This window comes from Macrobrachium rosenbergii, chromosome 21 (genome assembly GCF_040412425.1).
Source record: "Macrobrachium rosenbergii isolate ZJJX-2024 chromosome 21, ASM4041242v1, whole genome shotgun sequence".
Lineage (NCBI taxonomy): Eukaryota > Metazoa > Arthropoda > Malacostraca > Decapoda > Palaemonidae > Macrobrachium > Macrobrachium rosenbergii.
Window position 1 is genome coordinate 57547423 of NC_089761.1, and position 13961 is coordinate 57561383.

Below are 13961 nucleotides of genomic sequence, written 5' to 3' on the forward strand. Positions count from 1 at the left end.
ATATATATATATATATATATATATATATATATATATATATATATATATATATATATATATATATATATATATATATATATATTCATTCTCATTAGTACGCCTTTCGCTTTTGGTCTTTGGCTCACAAAAGTGCTAACTTTTCGATTTCCCAACACAATATGTGTTCATTGATTTACGCATACACATATGCACATTTTTATTAGTGTTTTAAAGATTCATTATAGTATTGTTTTCATTTTCTTGATTTAGATATTCAGACATTTTAAACTAATCAAGCAGTCCACTTCTTGATGAACGGTCAGTACACATGACAGTGAGGGTCACAAAATTGTTAAGGGTCTTATTGAAATTCCATTTAATAAGCAACAAAAACTGTTTATTACTAAAACTGTACAGATGTGCGACTAGCCCCTGGTGAATTTCTTCAGTTCACGTAACTCGCAAAGGTCATTGTTTTTCAGTGGTAAGATGGTTGGGGTTTGTAGATGGGCCTGAAGGTGACTGGGGGTCCATACTGGTGAGGGTACTGAGCTTCTCCGTAATAGCTGACGTCGGCTTGGAAACCGTTGTAGTGGTCGGCAACGTAGTTAACCTGGGAAGTTAATACTTTTAAGTTTGTTTTTGCTACCAGAGTAATTGTTTTTCGGTGCTGAAATTTTGTATTTTAGTTTGTAAATTTGCATCTCGTACATCCAGTGAATTGTAACACTTTTGCCTACTTCATCATATGAAGAATTTTTGCGAAGTTCTTGGTAATGCAAAAACCTTGATATTACTTATGCGTAAAATATAAAGCCGGTAACTTTTTTTCATACAATCTTACCGTCTGTTTGCGACCGTCAGGAAGTTGGACAGTGTAGGAGCCCTTAACTGCTTTGCCGTCGGATTCCTCTGTCTGTCCAAAATCAGTACCTGCGTAGTCATCTTTTACACCATAGCTAAATTGGTAGGGCATGAGTTGCTGTGGAAAAACAGAAATTGTCATTCACGGAAACAAAAAGAAATAAGATTTATCATTTATTTTATGAAGCAATTAACCGTTCTTTACGTAATTCTTCGGTTTATTTGAAAACATATTTCCAACTTCATGACTGCCCTAACCAAGTCGATTATTACGAAGCAGCTACGGACACCCTCAGGTATACTGTATGTATAACAGTCACGTTTAACCAAGCAGAGTAAAAATTTGACTTGAAAAAGTTAGTGGTGAAGATGTATGGCAGACGACATTTTCAATTTAACTGCTACTTTCGATAATATCGGAAACAGTTCTTACGTTGTAGCCATGTGGAGCTCCGTAGGGATCAGAAGGAGCAGCGATGGCCATCACTACAAGCACGGCTACCAAAGCAACCTGCGAAGTAATAATCAGTTTATATTAACGTATTTTTCTCATTTAGCTGTATGTTTCTGTGTGGGTTTAGTATGTATCACCTGTTCAGCATTTCCAGGAATTTTAAATATTTACATAATATTTTACATATAAGAAGTCATAACTTGTATAGATGTATGTATACATGTACGTATTCAGACACATACAAGTAAGAAAATAAAGTCCTTTTTATTTATGGTAATTCCCATAAATTTCATTTTTTGTGGTCATTCGACTTGTCTACTGGGTTTTATTGTGAATTGATTTCTGCATATATAATCAAATGTGAAACAACATCACTGATTTTAAATATGTAAATGAGGTCCAAAAGAGCACTTGAAGAATGAAAGCAGGCTTAATGCTTTTACTGTGTCGCCTCACAGTGAACTGAAATTCACTCCAGACTAAATTTCTTGGTGGCCGTTTTACCATTTTATAATGATAGCTTCCTGAAGTGTACACGACACTTTCCATTTACTGTGATTGCTATATATATATATATATATATTATATATATATATATATATATATATATATATATATATATATATATATATATATATATATATATATATATATATATATATATATATATGTATATATATTATATAATGTGTTTATAAACATAGATATATATACTATATGTATAATATATATATATATATATATATATATATATATATATATATATATATATATATATATATATATATATATATAATTTATATATATAAATATATATATATATATAATATATAATATGTGTGTACGTATGTATATATGTATGTGTATGTATATATATGTATGTATACATTAGAAATTATTTACTCATATTTTAAGTAGTGTTAGGACAGATTTAGTTTCCTCAAGGAATCGTCTGTTTTTGTGTTCTATAAAAAAATGTCTTCCCTTCACTGGAATTTTTCAAGTACTTTTCATTCGTCTTGCGACTCCTTGAAAATTAATAGATTATGCATAATTTACTGTGCAAAAAAATTTGTTAATGGTGCATGTTGTAATCACATTGACTAGCTTTTGAGTGATCATTTAGATTTTTGTGGAAGTACTATACAATTCACAGTACTTACCAGAGCAAAAGTAGGACTCAGATACTTCTATTTTTTTGGTCAAACCTTGACTTTGTAAAAATACTGAATTTTTTTTTTTTTTACATACTTTGACTTTGTAAAAATACTGAACTTTAGAATGATTTAATGAAGACTCATTTGGAAAATGTACTATAATAAGTACGTCCTTATTGCTACGTACAATTTGCAGAACAGTAAGCGAGAAACTTACCCTCTGGATCATGTTTGATTTGAATGGAAGTGGTGTTCCTAGTTGAGAAGGATGTGAAGAAATGATGCCATTTGGAACCATGGCCTGCGCATTTATACCTGCTCGAGATTTGAGGTGACCTTGGGCGGGGCAACAGACCCTCCACCCCCTCCCCACAAAGCGAGCCTTTGTAGTACGCCTCCTAGAAAGCGGACAATGAAAATAGCTTATAGGAATCGTTAAATATGGATGCATGACAGCTGCCGCTTTTAACACATCCTCTTAAACTCTCAAATATAGAAGGCTAACAGGTGGCTCTCTCTCTCTCTCTCTCTCTCTCTCTCTCTCTCTCTCTCTCTCTCTCTCTCTCATCCTCTTCAACTCCTGAATATGGAAGGCTAACAGATGGAGCTCGTGAGGATTCACTCTCTCTCTCTCTCTTTACACATATATTGTATATATATATATATATGTATATTTATATATTAAGTATTATATATATATTTTAATATGTATATATATATATATATATATTTATATATTAAGTATTACATATGTGTTTTTTTTTAATATATGTATATATATATTATGTATACATAAATAATGTATTATTGTATTTGTCTTAGTGGTCAGTCTGTTCGTCTGTTCTTTTTATTACGGTTAATTAAATATGATTAGATTCACTATTTTATATTAGTGTGTGTGTTTCATGGAATTCTTTCGTTTTTTCATCATAATGGTATTGGTGGCTTTTCTTCACGTTCGTCCCGAAAATTAATGTACCTAGTAACATGGTGCGTTATGTGTACTTTGGTCACTTTGGCAATTTCTAATTTCCAAGGAAACACTGAACCAGTTGAAGTAAAACTCATATACATTTATGAAAAATGGTTTATGTTCAATTATGACTATTATGATTTTAGTATCCATGAACTGAATAACCTAATATCAAAGCAAGGTAAATTATATGCTAAAAAGTGCTTCAGGTAAACTTGGTTTTGCAAGGTATATAAACGAAACACAAACATTACTTTATTCCTGTTGCACTAAATGGAAAAGCTATTTTTCTGAAGGATTGTATGTCCTTCTAGGCAACAGTTGATTCGTTTCATGAAGCTTTAAACAAAGTCTTTGGTTTTGAAAAAAAAGAACTTAGAAATCTAATTAAAGAAAAGCCCTGACGGTTTTGTCTCTTTAATGATAAAAGAAATTCCCCTTTTGAAGCCAGTTCTGTGATGAAATTATTCTTGGGGAATAAAGGAGTATGGTGGAATAATAAGGTTTATAAATGGAGGAAAATAGATATACGCCAAAGCTGCCCAATAGTTTGGCAGGAAAATCGTCTCTCAAAACGAGAGAAGAGAAGTAATTAAAAGCTCAGAATGAGTGATTCCAGCGAGAAATAAAACTCGAAGACGCGAGAGACTGATTGAGCCGTACTTTCTCTACTCTTTTTTTTTTTTTGTAGAATTAAGTCATTTGTGTGTCTGTGAAACCCGACAGAAAAAAAGTAGCTGCGATTTGATAATTTAATCACGAGTTAATCTTGTAAAGCGGCAGGCAAATTTTATCGAGCTACTGTTTATTTTTCTTTTTGCATTCATGTAACGCAAGACTTTGTTTTCACATCCTTGTGTCAATTTAATTAATTCAGAGGAAGTCATCTTATTCAGTTAAGTGTCGAGGAAATGATCTGCAGTGCAGAAAAGCAATGCAGATTACATCATCCTTTGTCTTACGAAATAAAATTGAGAATATTTTGAGAAAATAGTGTAAAACCAGCATCAAACCTGTACTGTATGTATTTATTTATCTTAGATGTCCAAATTGCGCCTTCTGACCTAAAATTCTGACTTTTTATTGTAGAATTATTTGAAATTTCATGTAAAGTTTAACAAAATGAAAGTTCAAAACCAGTTACTGAAAGAAATTGAAAGACAGTTTTCCTTCAATTGAAATGCGAATTAGATTTTGAATGGTCTCATTTTTTATTCTTGCGAACTTTATTATTGACGGATGTGATACAATTGCCCAGTTTTGATACTCTTGTGGTGTGCCAACGTTTCATAATAGAATGAAGAATTAAGACTATGACTACAGCGGACTGATAGACTAATGCTGATAAAAATAATCGTAACAGCAGCTATAGAAATAACATTAATAATAACGGTAAGCGATCAGAGACCGCAAACCTCCGCCATTGCCACCTTAGCGGTTCAACCGCCAAAAGTTCCCTTCTCCCGAAAAGTCGCTTTCCTTCCTCTTCTTAAATTTAATCGCTAGTCGTCAGTCTCAAGCCTACCTTTGGTAAAGTTCCGATATGAATCTACTAATGACCATTGTGCAATCGAGCCAGCAAACAAGCAAACTGAGCCGAATTCGTGTTGGTAACATAAACTAGTAGTAACTGTAATACTTTAGTAATAATGATAATGGTGGCGTTACCGGCATTATCGCATGGTAAAGAGTTGCGAATTTGTGTTCAGTTTTGATAACACGTATTTCCTCCGGTGTTAGATAACTCCTTTTTTTTATTCCTTCCTGTTCTTTCACAATTTAAGCTGTAGCTCGTTGGGGCATTTCTTTGTCCATCGTCTCGCCTTTCTTACTAATTTTTTCTTATGTTATTATAGTGACTAGCTTGAAAAACTTTTTCTAGTAAGAGGGTTGTGTATGTGCGCACTCTCTCAGACTGTAGTCAATTGGAATAGACTTCATCGCCATAATCGTTTCTGTCTTTTTGTCTTTTGAGGGTCCCTGGATATACTGTGTGTAAAATGTATATTCATGTAATACTGTGGTCATGATATTTGTCTCACCAGTGAGGGAGTCCTTGGTCAATTCCGAGGAAAGGCTGTCCTATATTGGCACGTTCCTCCAAGTCTCACAGTGCCTCAATTGACATGGCAGTTGCTGAGTATGATGGATCATAACTTGGGTGGATAATTCCATAGGATAGTAAGATCACCCCTAATACTGCATAATGGCTGAGAACCAGAAGGGTGGCATATGACAATTTTATATTATATATATATATATATATATATATATATATATATATATATATATATATATATATATATATATATATATATATATATATATGTATATATATATATATAAATATATATACATATATATATACATATATATATATTATATATATATATATATATATATATATATATATATATATATATATATATATATGTGTGTGTGTGTGTGTGTATATAATGGCTTGGAAACAAAGTCTGAACCGGTCAGGACCTACTCCCAGTCTCTTACTTTTCACCTGTGGTGATGTGTGATGAGTCACGTGCTAATGTGATTATAATCATATGTGTATATATGTATATATATATATATATATATATATATATATATATATATATATATATATATATATATATTTATATATATGTGTGTGTGTGTGGGTGTGTGTATGTGTATACAGTATATGTGTGTGTGTGTGTGTGTGTGTGGTATTTAATAGTGTTGGTTACACTCCTTAATTTGTAGCCTTTTAATTACATACATTCTAAAAGAAGGAGAACTGTCCATACATAAAGTGAAGTGTAACAGAGGGAGTATTTAATGTTATATGTAAAGGATGGGATATAACCTGTTTGTAAAAATATACGAGTGTATTCGTAGTGATTTTAGGCACACCCATATTTTGCATATTCATGCACAACATATTTGCTGTTTCTGCTGAACTAGATATATGCAATATGCTGTGAAATTAACTGAATATAAAGCATTGTCAACGTAGGCTGTGACATGGTTCCTTTGAATCGAGCTTTTTTTTTTTTGCCACATTTGCTTTTTCCTTTTTCGAGGAAATAGGAGGGAAGATATCGTCTCCCTTACTGGTAGAAAGAATTTTTAAATCTGAATTTCAGCCGTGTTCCTCCTGTTACCAGGCACAGCTTTTACTAAATTTCAAAAAGATGGATTCGAATCTAAAGTTTTTGTCTTGCTTGTCCGTACGCTCCTCGCCGGAACTGTCACGTATTTACCACGATGCCAGTTTAAATAAAAAAGGAATGGTTTAGTATATGGGACATACAGTATTTGTGTTTGTGCGAGAAAGGGAGGGGCCTTCTTTCGTGCCTAAAATCCTAAAACTGAAAGTAAATAACTGCATCTCGACGTGCGAAGGGGATCGTTGGCCTACTTTTAATGATATGGTAATGGATGTGTGTCGTGAGGCGATAATTGGCTTCTCGGGCTAAACTTGAAGGTATTGTTTTAAAAGCCGTTCCGTGATGCTGCACTGAGGCAAGTAAGCACTCTCTTTAGGCAATACGGGCCTTTAATAGCTGGTAATTACAGGTGGAGCTTTTGCTTCCAAAATACCTCATCTGGAACCAAAACGTCTTAACTTTTAAAGGACTTTATGGCCTTTTATTTATTTATTTACAGAGAGAGAGAGAGAGAGAGAGAGAGAGAGAGAGAGAGAGAGAGAGAGAGAGAGAGAGAGAGAGAGAGAGAGAGAGAGAGAGGGGCGGGGGTTGTTGACTGCACAACTAAATTATAACAAAGTTAAAGTGGGTATGTCGTCCAGTTCCCTCATATTAGATTAAAAGTGTTGATTAATCATTTAGATATAGGATCTGAAAATGCATAAAATGCATGAGAGAGAGAGAGAGAGAGAGAGAGAGAGAGAGAGAGAGAGAGAGAGAGAGAGAGAGAGAGAGATTAATTTTCCACTTCATGATTCGTAAAAACAAAAGAACCATATTTTTCTACATGGTTTTATTTTATATCGTTCGTAAAATTGCAAAAACGAAGCTTTAACGACAGGAACAGGTATAAAAATAATTCACTAGCCTTGATTCCCCATCCCCCCCTCACCCTTTGTTTTTCCTTCCCTTCTTTGCTGCTTTAGCTTCATTTAAACTGGAAACTTTTATTGCCCAGAATTCGATTTCACTTATTGTTCTCGCCAGCTTGATGAATGCCTCTGTAGGCACAACCTTTAAGGGAGTAACTTGCCGAGACGATCCCCCGCTCAGGGCCAGCCCTGAGATAAGGTAAAGTTTTAAACAGTCGGTAATTTTCTTGCATCAACATGGGCAACCAGAATACCGTTGAACGAATGTTAAAGAGACTTATCTAAGGTAAGAAATTAAAATTTCAGTGATTTATTAATCTCTGCAAGTACTGCAGTTATGGTGTGTTTTGAATTATCCTCTGCACGGCCTCCAAAGAAGAAGAGGGAACGGAAAAGAACTCGTTGGCGTAGTTTAGTAAATAAAAGAAAGTTTAGCACGTATGAGACCACACCTTGAAGCTGGTGAGCAGAACAAAATGGTAATTTTATCACCTCTGCACGATAACAGTAGTGATGCCAAGCTTAATAATAAACGTCGAAGAGTTCTGCTTTTAACTTCTGTACTCAGAGCACTGAAGGATGTGAAGGACATTTAAGGTATATATTTTTAAATGATATTGATAAGACTTCCTGAGCACCGAACCCAGAGAGATAGCAGATTTTTCCATGAAGTACCAACTGGTACCCAGTATGGACAGCCGTAGTTTTAAATTATGTAATTGTGTTAATGATGTATATATCAGACAACTGCTCTCTTACCACCATTTCATGACTCCGTGCACTTATGAATCCGAATACCGTGGCAAGGATTATTTAACTGGTCAGTTATTTTTATTAAATAAAAATCCTAATTATGACCCAGAGGCAAGGCGATAGACTTGTTTTAAGTTTTCTGACAATTTACAGTACTCAAAGAATAAATGTAATATATCAGTTAAATCCAGAGTAATAGGTTATATAAATTTCTATATCTGTTTACTCTGAGAAGTAAGGGAAACAAAACTTCCGGATCCAAGAGGTAAAGTAATAGAGGAAAGGGAAAATTGTCGTTTTCACTCTCAGCTAACACCTGCCTGTGATCACACGAAGGTGGAAATCATCCCTTCACCAGCTGTTGTCGCATTCTTTCGCTTCAAAGGTAAGCTCCTCATATTGATTGTTCTCTCGTGAGTTGTAAACTTCTTCAGAGAGAGAGAGAGAGAGAGAGAGAGAGAGAGAGAGAGAGAGAGAGAGAGAGAATTTAATAAGATATTTGCCAGAACAATAATGAAAATAAGATATGTGCCCATGTACAAACTGTTTCATATTTCTCAATCGCTTTCATGATTTAAAACGAATCGTAGCCGTCCGAAATGAGGTCATTTGATTTTCAAGAATTGACGGGCAATTGACCTCCCAGAGACAGGTCGTTGTTTTGTCCAAAACCGGATGGCATGTCACGCTAACTCATGGACTGAGCCCGCCAGGCGTTCTCTTCAGAGATATAAGAAATAGATAGTTGCTCTTACGTCAGTAGCAGACCGTTAAATGAACTTTCCAGTTAAATTGATTGAAAATCCTTACAGGTAACTAGAGACTCTATGGGTAATTATAGAGCATGGGTGATTAATTGGAAATGTTGCAGTTAATGAGTAAAGTCTATAATGACGGATTAAAGACCATTACGAGCCAATACCGGTTGGCACATTTTCAAAGAAATCTTTAAAATGGTTGAATAAAACCCTTTCATTTCCACGTGGCTTTGTTTTACTTTTCACAAGCCTACTGAAAGAAGTCCTCGCCCTTTCATTTATCACGATTATTTGACCTTGATACTTTGTTCCGTAAGGTGTGTCTGGTTAAAGGAAATAAAGGGTTTTTATACAGACTCCCAACCCTTCGTGGTGCACCGAATAAAGTCCACAGTCATGCATTATGAGGCGAAAACCTTCACAGACAATTAGTGAATGGGAGAGAAGAGATGCAGTTGCCGCCCCTTCCTGCATCATTTAGGATTTTGCGTCGAATGAGAAAAACTTGGTAGAACTTTTGACCAATACAGGCGTTAGCGTTTTTGTTTTTGGTCTTGAAATTCCATAATTTCGGTTTGGGTTAATCATTCCGGTTTATTTACCTCCCATATCCAATGTAATAGCTCAATTACGAGTGCCAGCCTTTTTAGTCATTACATTTTTTTTTTATCGTCTTGTCAGAATTTGACAAAACAGATTTTCCCATTTGATGAGGAAAATACAGAACCAGTGAAGTTTAAATAAAATGCAGCTTTCATATATCTACTTCCCGTGTTTATAGTAAAAATTATAGTGCGTCCTGAACATGAGTACTATTTTTCTTTCCATTTTTCCACAGGTGGGGGACTTCGTGAGCGAGTATGGAGGGTTGGGGATATTGTTCTGTAAAAGGGAGGAAGCGTGTTACGAATGACTGGAATTTGTTGTAAAATTTAGATATCCAAAGCTGTTTTCATTACGGCGTTCGTCTTATCCAATGTCATGTCAGTGTTCAGGTCTGCGATCTCGTTTGAAGTGGGGTGTCCCCCGAGAACAAAACTATTGCAAAAGAGGTCATGGAAAAGGCATGCCAGAGAAATGGCTGTTTATTGCATTTCCTTTATAGTTCATCTGCTTCTGTTTGACAATAAGCGCTGGCCTAGTTTTAGACCGAGTCTGTCTGTGCTATAGTAATCTTTCTTTTTAATGATTGGGCTATGTTAGATGGGGAAGTCTATGATGATGATTATCATTTCACAAAAATAATGTGAGCCTGACCTCATCTCTGGAATTAAACTGGAACGTCAAAAGCTACGAAGCACTAAATAGAAGTAGCATTCAATTTTAATATGAAACAGCAGTCCTTGAACAAGTGAAACAGCAGTTGCATGAAAAGTCTTGGGTGCCCAGTGAAAACCAAAGGCCTCGATTTTGTTACTAGAAATATTTAAGATTCTTGTTGCTACTGGCAATGGGTTGTAACATTACATTGAATTTTGTTGCGTTCGTATTGCTGTTTGCAAGCTTTACTAATTTTTTGGAATGTTTTCTTAAACTACTCGGTGCATTTTCATGAAAAAAGGACAGTGCGCTACTTTTATTTTTTAAGAATATTGCATCATCTTTTGGTTTGGTTTTTTGAAGATATAAAACCTTCATGTGGTCATATGTTCAGCGCAGTTATTATTCTGTCGTGAATTGCAATATTAAGCTAAATGCTTTTTGCATGACATGCCATTTTACTTTTTAAAGCCAGTGAAAGACGTTAGACTGCATGAAGCGAAATGCTACGCTGAAATTAATTAGTTTTCCCTTTCATATATAAATCCTTGACTGGCATGTTGAAATATTTCTCTAGTTCCTATCACTGTGCATATATGCCCCGACCGCATTGTTAGTTAATTGAGACTTTTGGAAGCCTCAGGTTTTCCTATTTAAAATTCTGTTTTACTTTATTATTATTATTATTATTATTATTATATATATATATATATATATATATATATATATATATATATATATATATATATATATATATATATATATATTGTATATATATACTCTATATGTGTGCGTATTTGTGTGAATGATGTGCATTTTATCTGTTTTTCATAAGCTCATTTTCTAATTTTCTTATGGAACTAAGGCGTTAAAACAAAGAATTGTGCGTGAGTGAGTGAGTATCAGATGATACTGAATATTGGTTATTTGTTTTAGTTTGAAGGCTTATAGAATTTTTTTTTTTTTTTTTTTGTTATTTACAGTTTTTCGTTAAAATCATCAATCGTAGAGTGTTGCAAGATATGTCGCTTTTCCACATTTTCGTTAATCACAGAGATGATCAAGCGTTGTCATTTTCATGGTGGTTGGTTAAAGTGTGCTCTAATTTTCTCTGTTTGTACTTCTTCCAGTCCACGTAAAATGTTATTCACGCTCCATTTGATTGGTAGCTATATCCATTTTTTCCTGGCTTTTTGCGCAGAAATAGCCAACAAACACCATAAATTTAACTTCAAATATGATGTGGTTTTGTTTGAAGGTCTTGGTACCAACTATATACATGCATATATATATACAGTATGTATGTGTGTGTGTATCTTAATGTCATCTTGCCGTAATCTCGCAGCATATCGTGAATTTCGAATGAAACAAAACCAGTAATATAATATAGCCGGATGTCATGACTGATAGTACTGGTGCAGGCCCAAACACTGGTGAAAGTGGAAAGGATGTAGGTGAGTAAGATATTAATTTGGCATATGGAAGTGGTTGGACTATAAACGTCCATAGGTGACCGATCCTGAAGTGGAATAAGTCTTGACGCCGACTGAATTAACCGTTATTAGCCCTAATTAGTTCATATCCAAACCTGTATGTGGGTTGATCCGTTGAATTACTTTTTATAGAATTAATACTGAAATATTCGTTTCAATATAATCTTGTTTCCCGTGGTGAAATGAGAGGTTTATAGTTTTTGGTTTGACCTGTGGTGGGATGATTCCACACTCATCTTTGTGCACTGAGAGGGGGAAGGGGGGCGGCATTTGAAAAACGCCTCCCTCCAGTTATATTAGGTGACCGAAAATTTTACTATACATGAAAATCCCCAAGTTTTCTGATCCCTTCTAGTAGTTCGCTGATGCTCAAATAACTTTCGTAAATGGATCTCACGGTATCACCGACATGACTTTCGCTGCAATTTTTGCTTGGTATTTTCTAAGTAGGATCGTTTTTTTTTGCTCAAATTGTTTGTAGAACAACTTATGGTTTTCTCCAGAATTTATGTGGGCTAGGGTTCCGGGGTCAGATGCTGACGAAAGGTCAGAAATTGTTTTACGAGGTACCGTTTAATATTACTCATATATTGATCCCTGTTCATTATTTTTCCTTTTTCTTTTCGAGATACCGAGTTATTTTATTCCGCATTATTGTTGAGAAAGCCACCGACCAAGTAAATAACATATAATAGTGAGATGCCTCATCAAGAACCAAACAGATCTCCCAACACCTGAAAGCGTCGCAAATGTTTTGGAACTTACCAAATTCCATAACCTGTTAAACGTTTTCTCTCCAAAAAATCAAAATAATATTAACAAGAAGCGGTAGGTTGCAGACAGAAAAGAAATTAAATTTGATTCACACAAATACAGGAATGTTTCTGCCCCTCTTCCCTTGAATGAGGTCTGAGATTGGAGTCACGGCCAAAAATAATTTGTATGTCACTCACAATATTCTTCCATTACCATAACAAGGGGAGACAGAAGAGGAGGCCCGGAAATTTGTGGTCCGCATATGAATGAATATGGTGTATGCATCGGCAGAAGTCCATTCATCGAAATTATGTATAGGACGAACTCTGGACTATTTTTGTTTTCTCGGCCTAAGAGAAAAGTGTAATGACTTTGTAGTACGCCTGAAGGTTATGATTGATATCACTTGCAGTTATGTTGTAAACATCTAGATTATATCACTGGTTTAAGTATACGAGAGAGCAGTGAAAGTATCGAAAATTTTATCAGTCTCTTTGTTTGCCTATCTATTTATTTATCTCTCTATCTATCAATATATCTCTCTATCTATCTCTATCTCGAAGTAAAATAGAGATGTCAGAAACTGTATTAGATTTTGTATTCATGATAAGGAGAAAAATGTCAGGCTTAATTCAGTGGATGGGGATGTTAATAAACCTTTGCAAAGAATTCTTTCAGTAAACGAGTTAATGGTAAGCGGACGAAAGTATGGCTTTATCTCGTGAAGGCACAATGAGATAATTTTGTATTGAGCAAAATTATTTATGGTTTTTGTAGTGGGTTTTATACACCATCACGATTCAGCAGTCCATGAGGAATGTAGTGTTAATCCTTGCATTGTTTTCGTGGGGCATCCCCTGCTAGGGAAAACGGCTTAATGCTGGACAAAAATTCGTATATGTAGTATACGTGGTATATGCATATAATGTTTGTGTCCGTTTGTCTCTCGTTGTTCGCTTGTAGATGAAAGGAGAGCGACATAAGTGGGGGAATTCCCGAACTTTATGTGAAAGACGCAGTCATTATGTATAATGTGATGTTAATCCACATTTAAATGAAGCAGTTTTTCAAAGCATTCTTTTATTAGAAATCTTGATACACTTAAAAGGATCGATACTTTATCGTTTGGATTTCATTCTGTATCAAAACAAGGGAGGTACAGTAAGCCAATCATTTCAAGTATGTGACATCAAATTATATGTTAATGGCGTGTGTGTTATAATTTGAAATTCATGTACAATGGTAAGTCGTAAATTAGAGGGTGAGTGAGCGGACTGTCAATGGCGGGCAAGCTTGAATAATTTGTATGTGATACGGCATCAAATGCGCTATTTGTCCGCAGCACTAATTACTGTGATCGCTATCATTAATGATATCGTCATTATCGTCCATGATGAGATGCTCTCTCTCTCTCTCTCTCTCTCTCTCTCTCTCTCTCTCTCTCTCTCTCTCTC

General features: G+C 34.8%; 1 protein-coding gene across 1 annotated transcript; it reads right to left on the bottom strand.

Moving 5' to 3' along the window:
* Positions 1–354: 354 nt before the first annotated feature.
* LOC136849631 (cuticle protein 19-like) lies at positions 355–2727 on the bottom strand. Its single transcript, XM_067122938.1, has 4 exons — positions 2672–2727; positions 1277–1354; positions 824–961; positions 355–592 (listed from the first exon to the last, which is right to left on the bottom strand). Exons 1-4 carry the CDS (start codon positions 2681–2683, stop codon positions 458–460), a joined length of 363 nt encoding a protein of 120 aa, XP_066979039.1. The 5' UTR covers positions 2684–2727; the 3' UTR covers positions 355–457.
* Between the last annotated feature and the right edge of the window lie 11234 nt (positions 2728–13961).

Bases quoted from the DNA above. Each gene is read 5' to 3' on its own strand.
- LOC136849631 (XM_067122938.1), bottom strand. The intron at 962-1,276 runs GTAAGAACTGTT...GTTTTTCCACAG, and splicing joins GAGCTCCACATGGCTACAAC to CAACTCATGCCCTACCAATT. The intron at 593-823 runs GTAAGATTGTAT...TTAACTTCCCAG, and splicing joins CTGACGGTCGCAAACAGACG to GTTAACTACGTTGCCGACCA.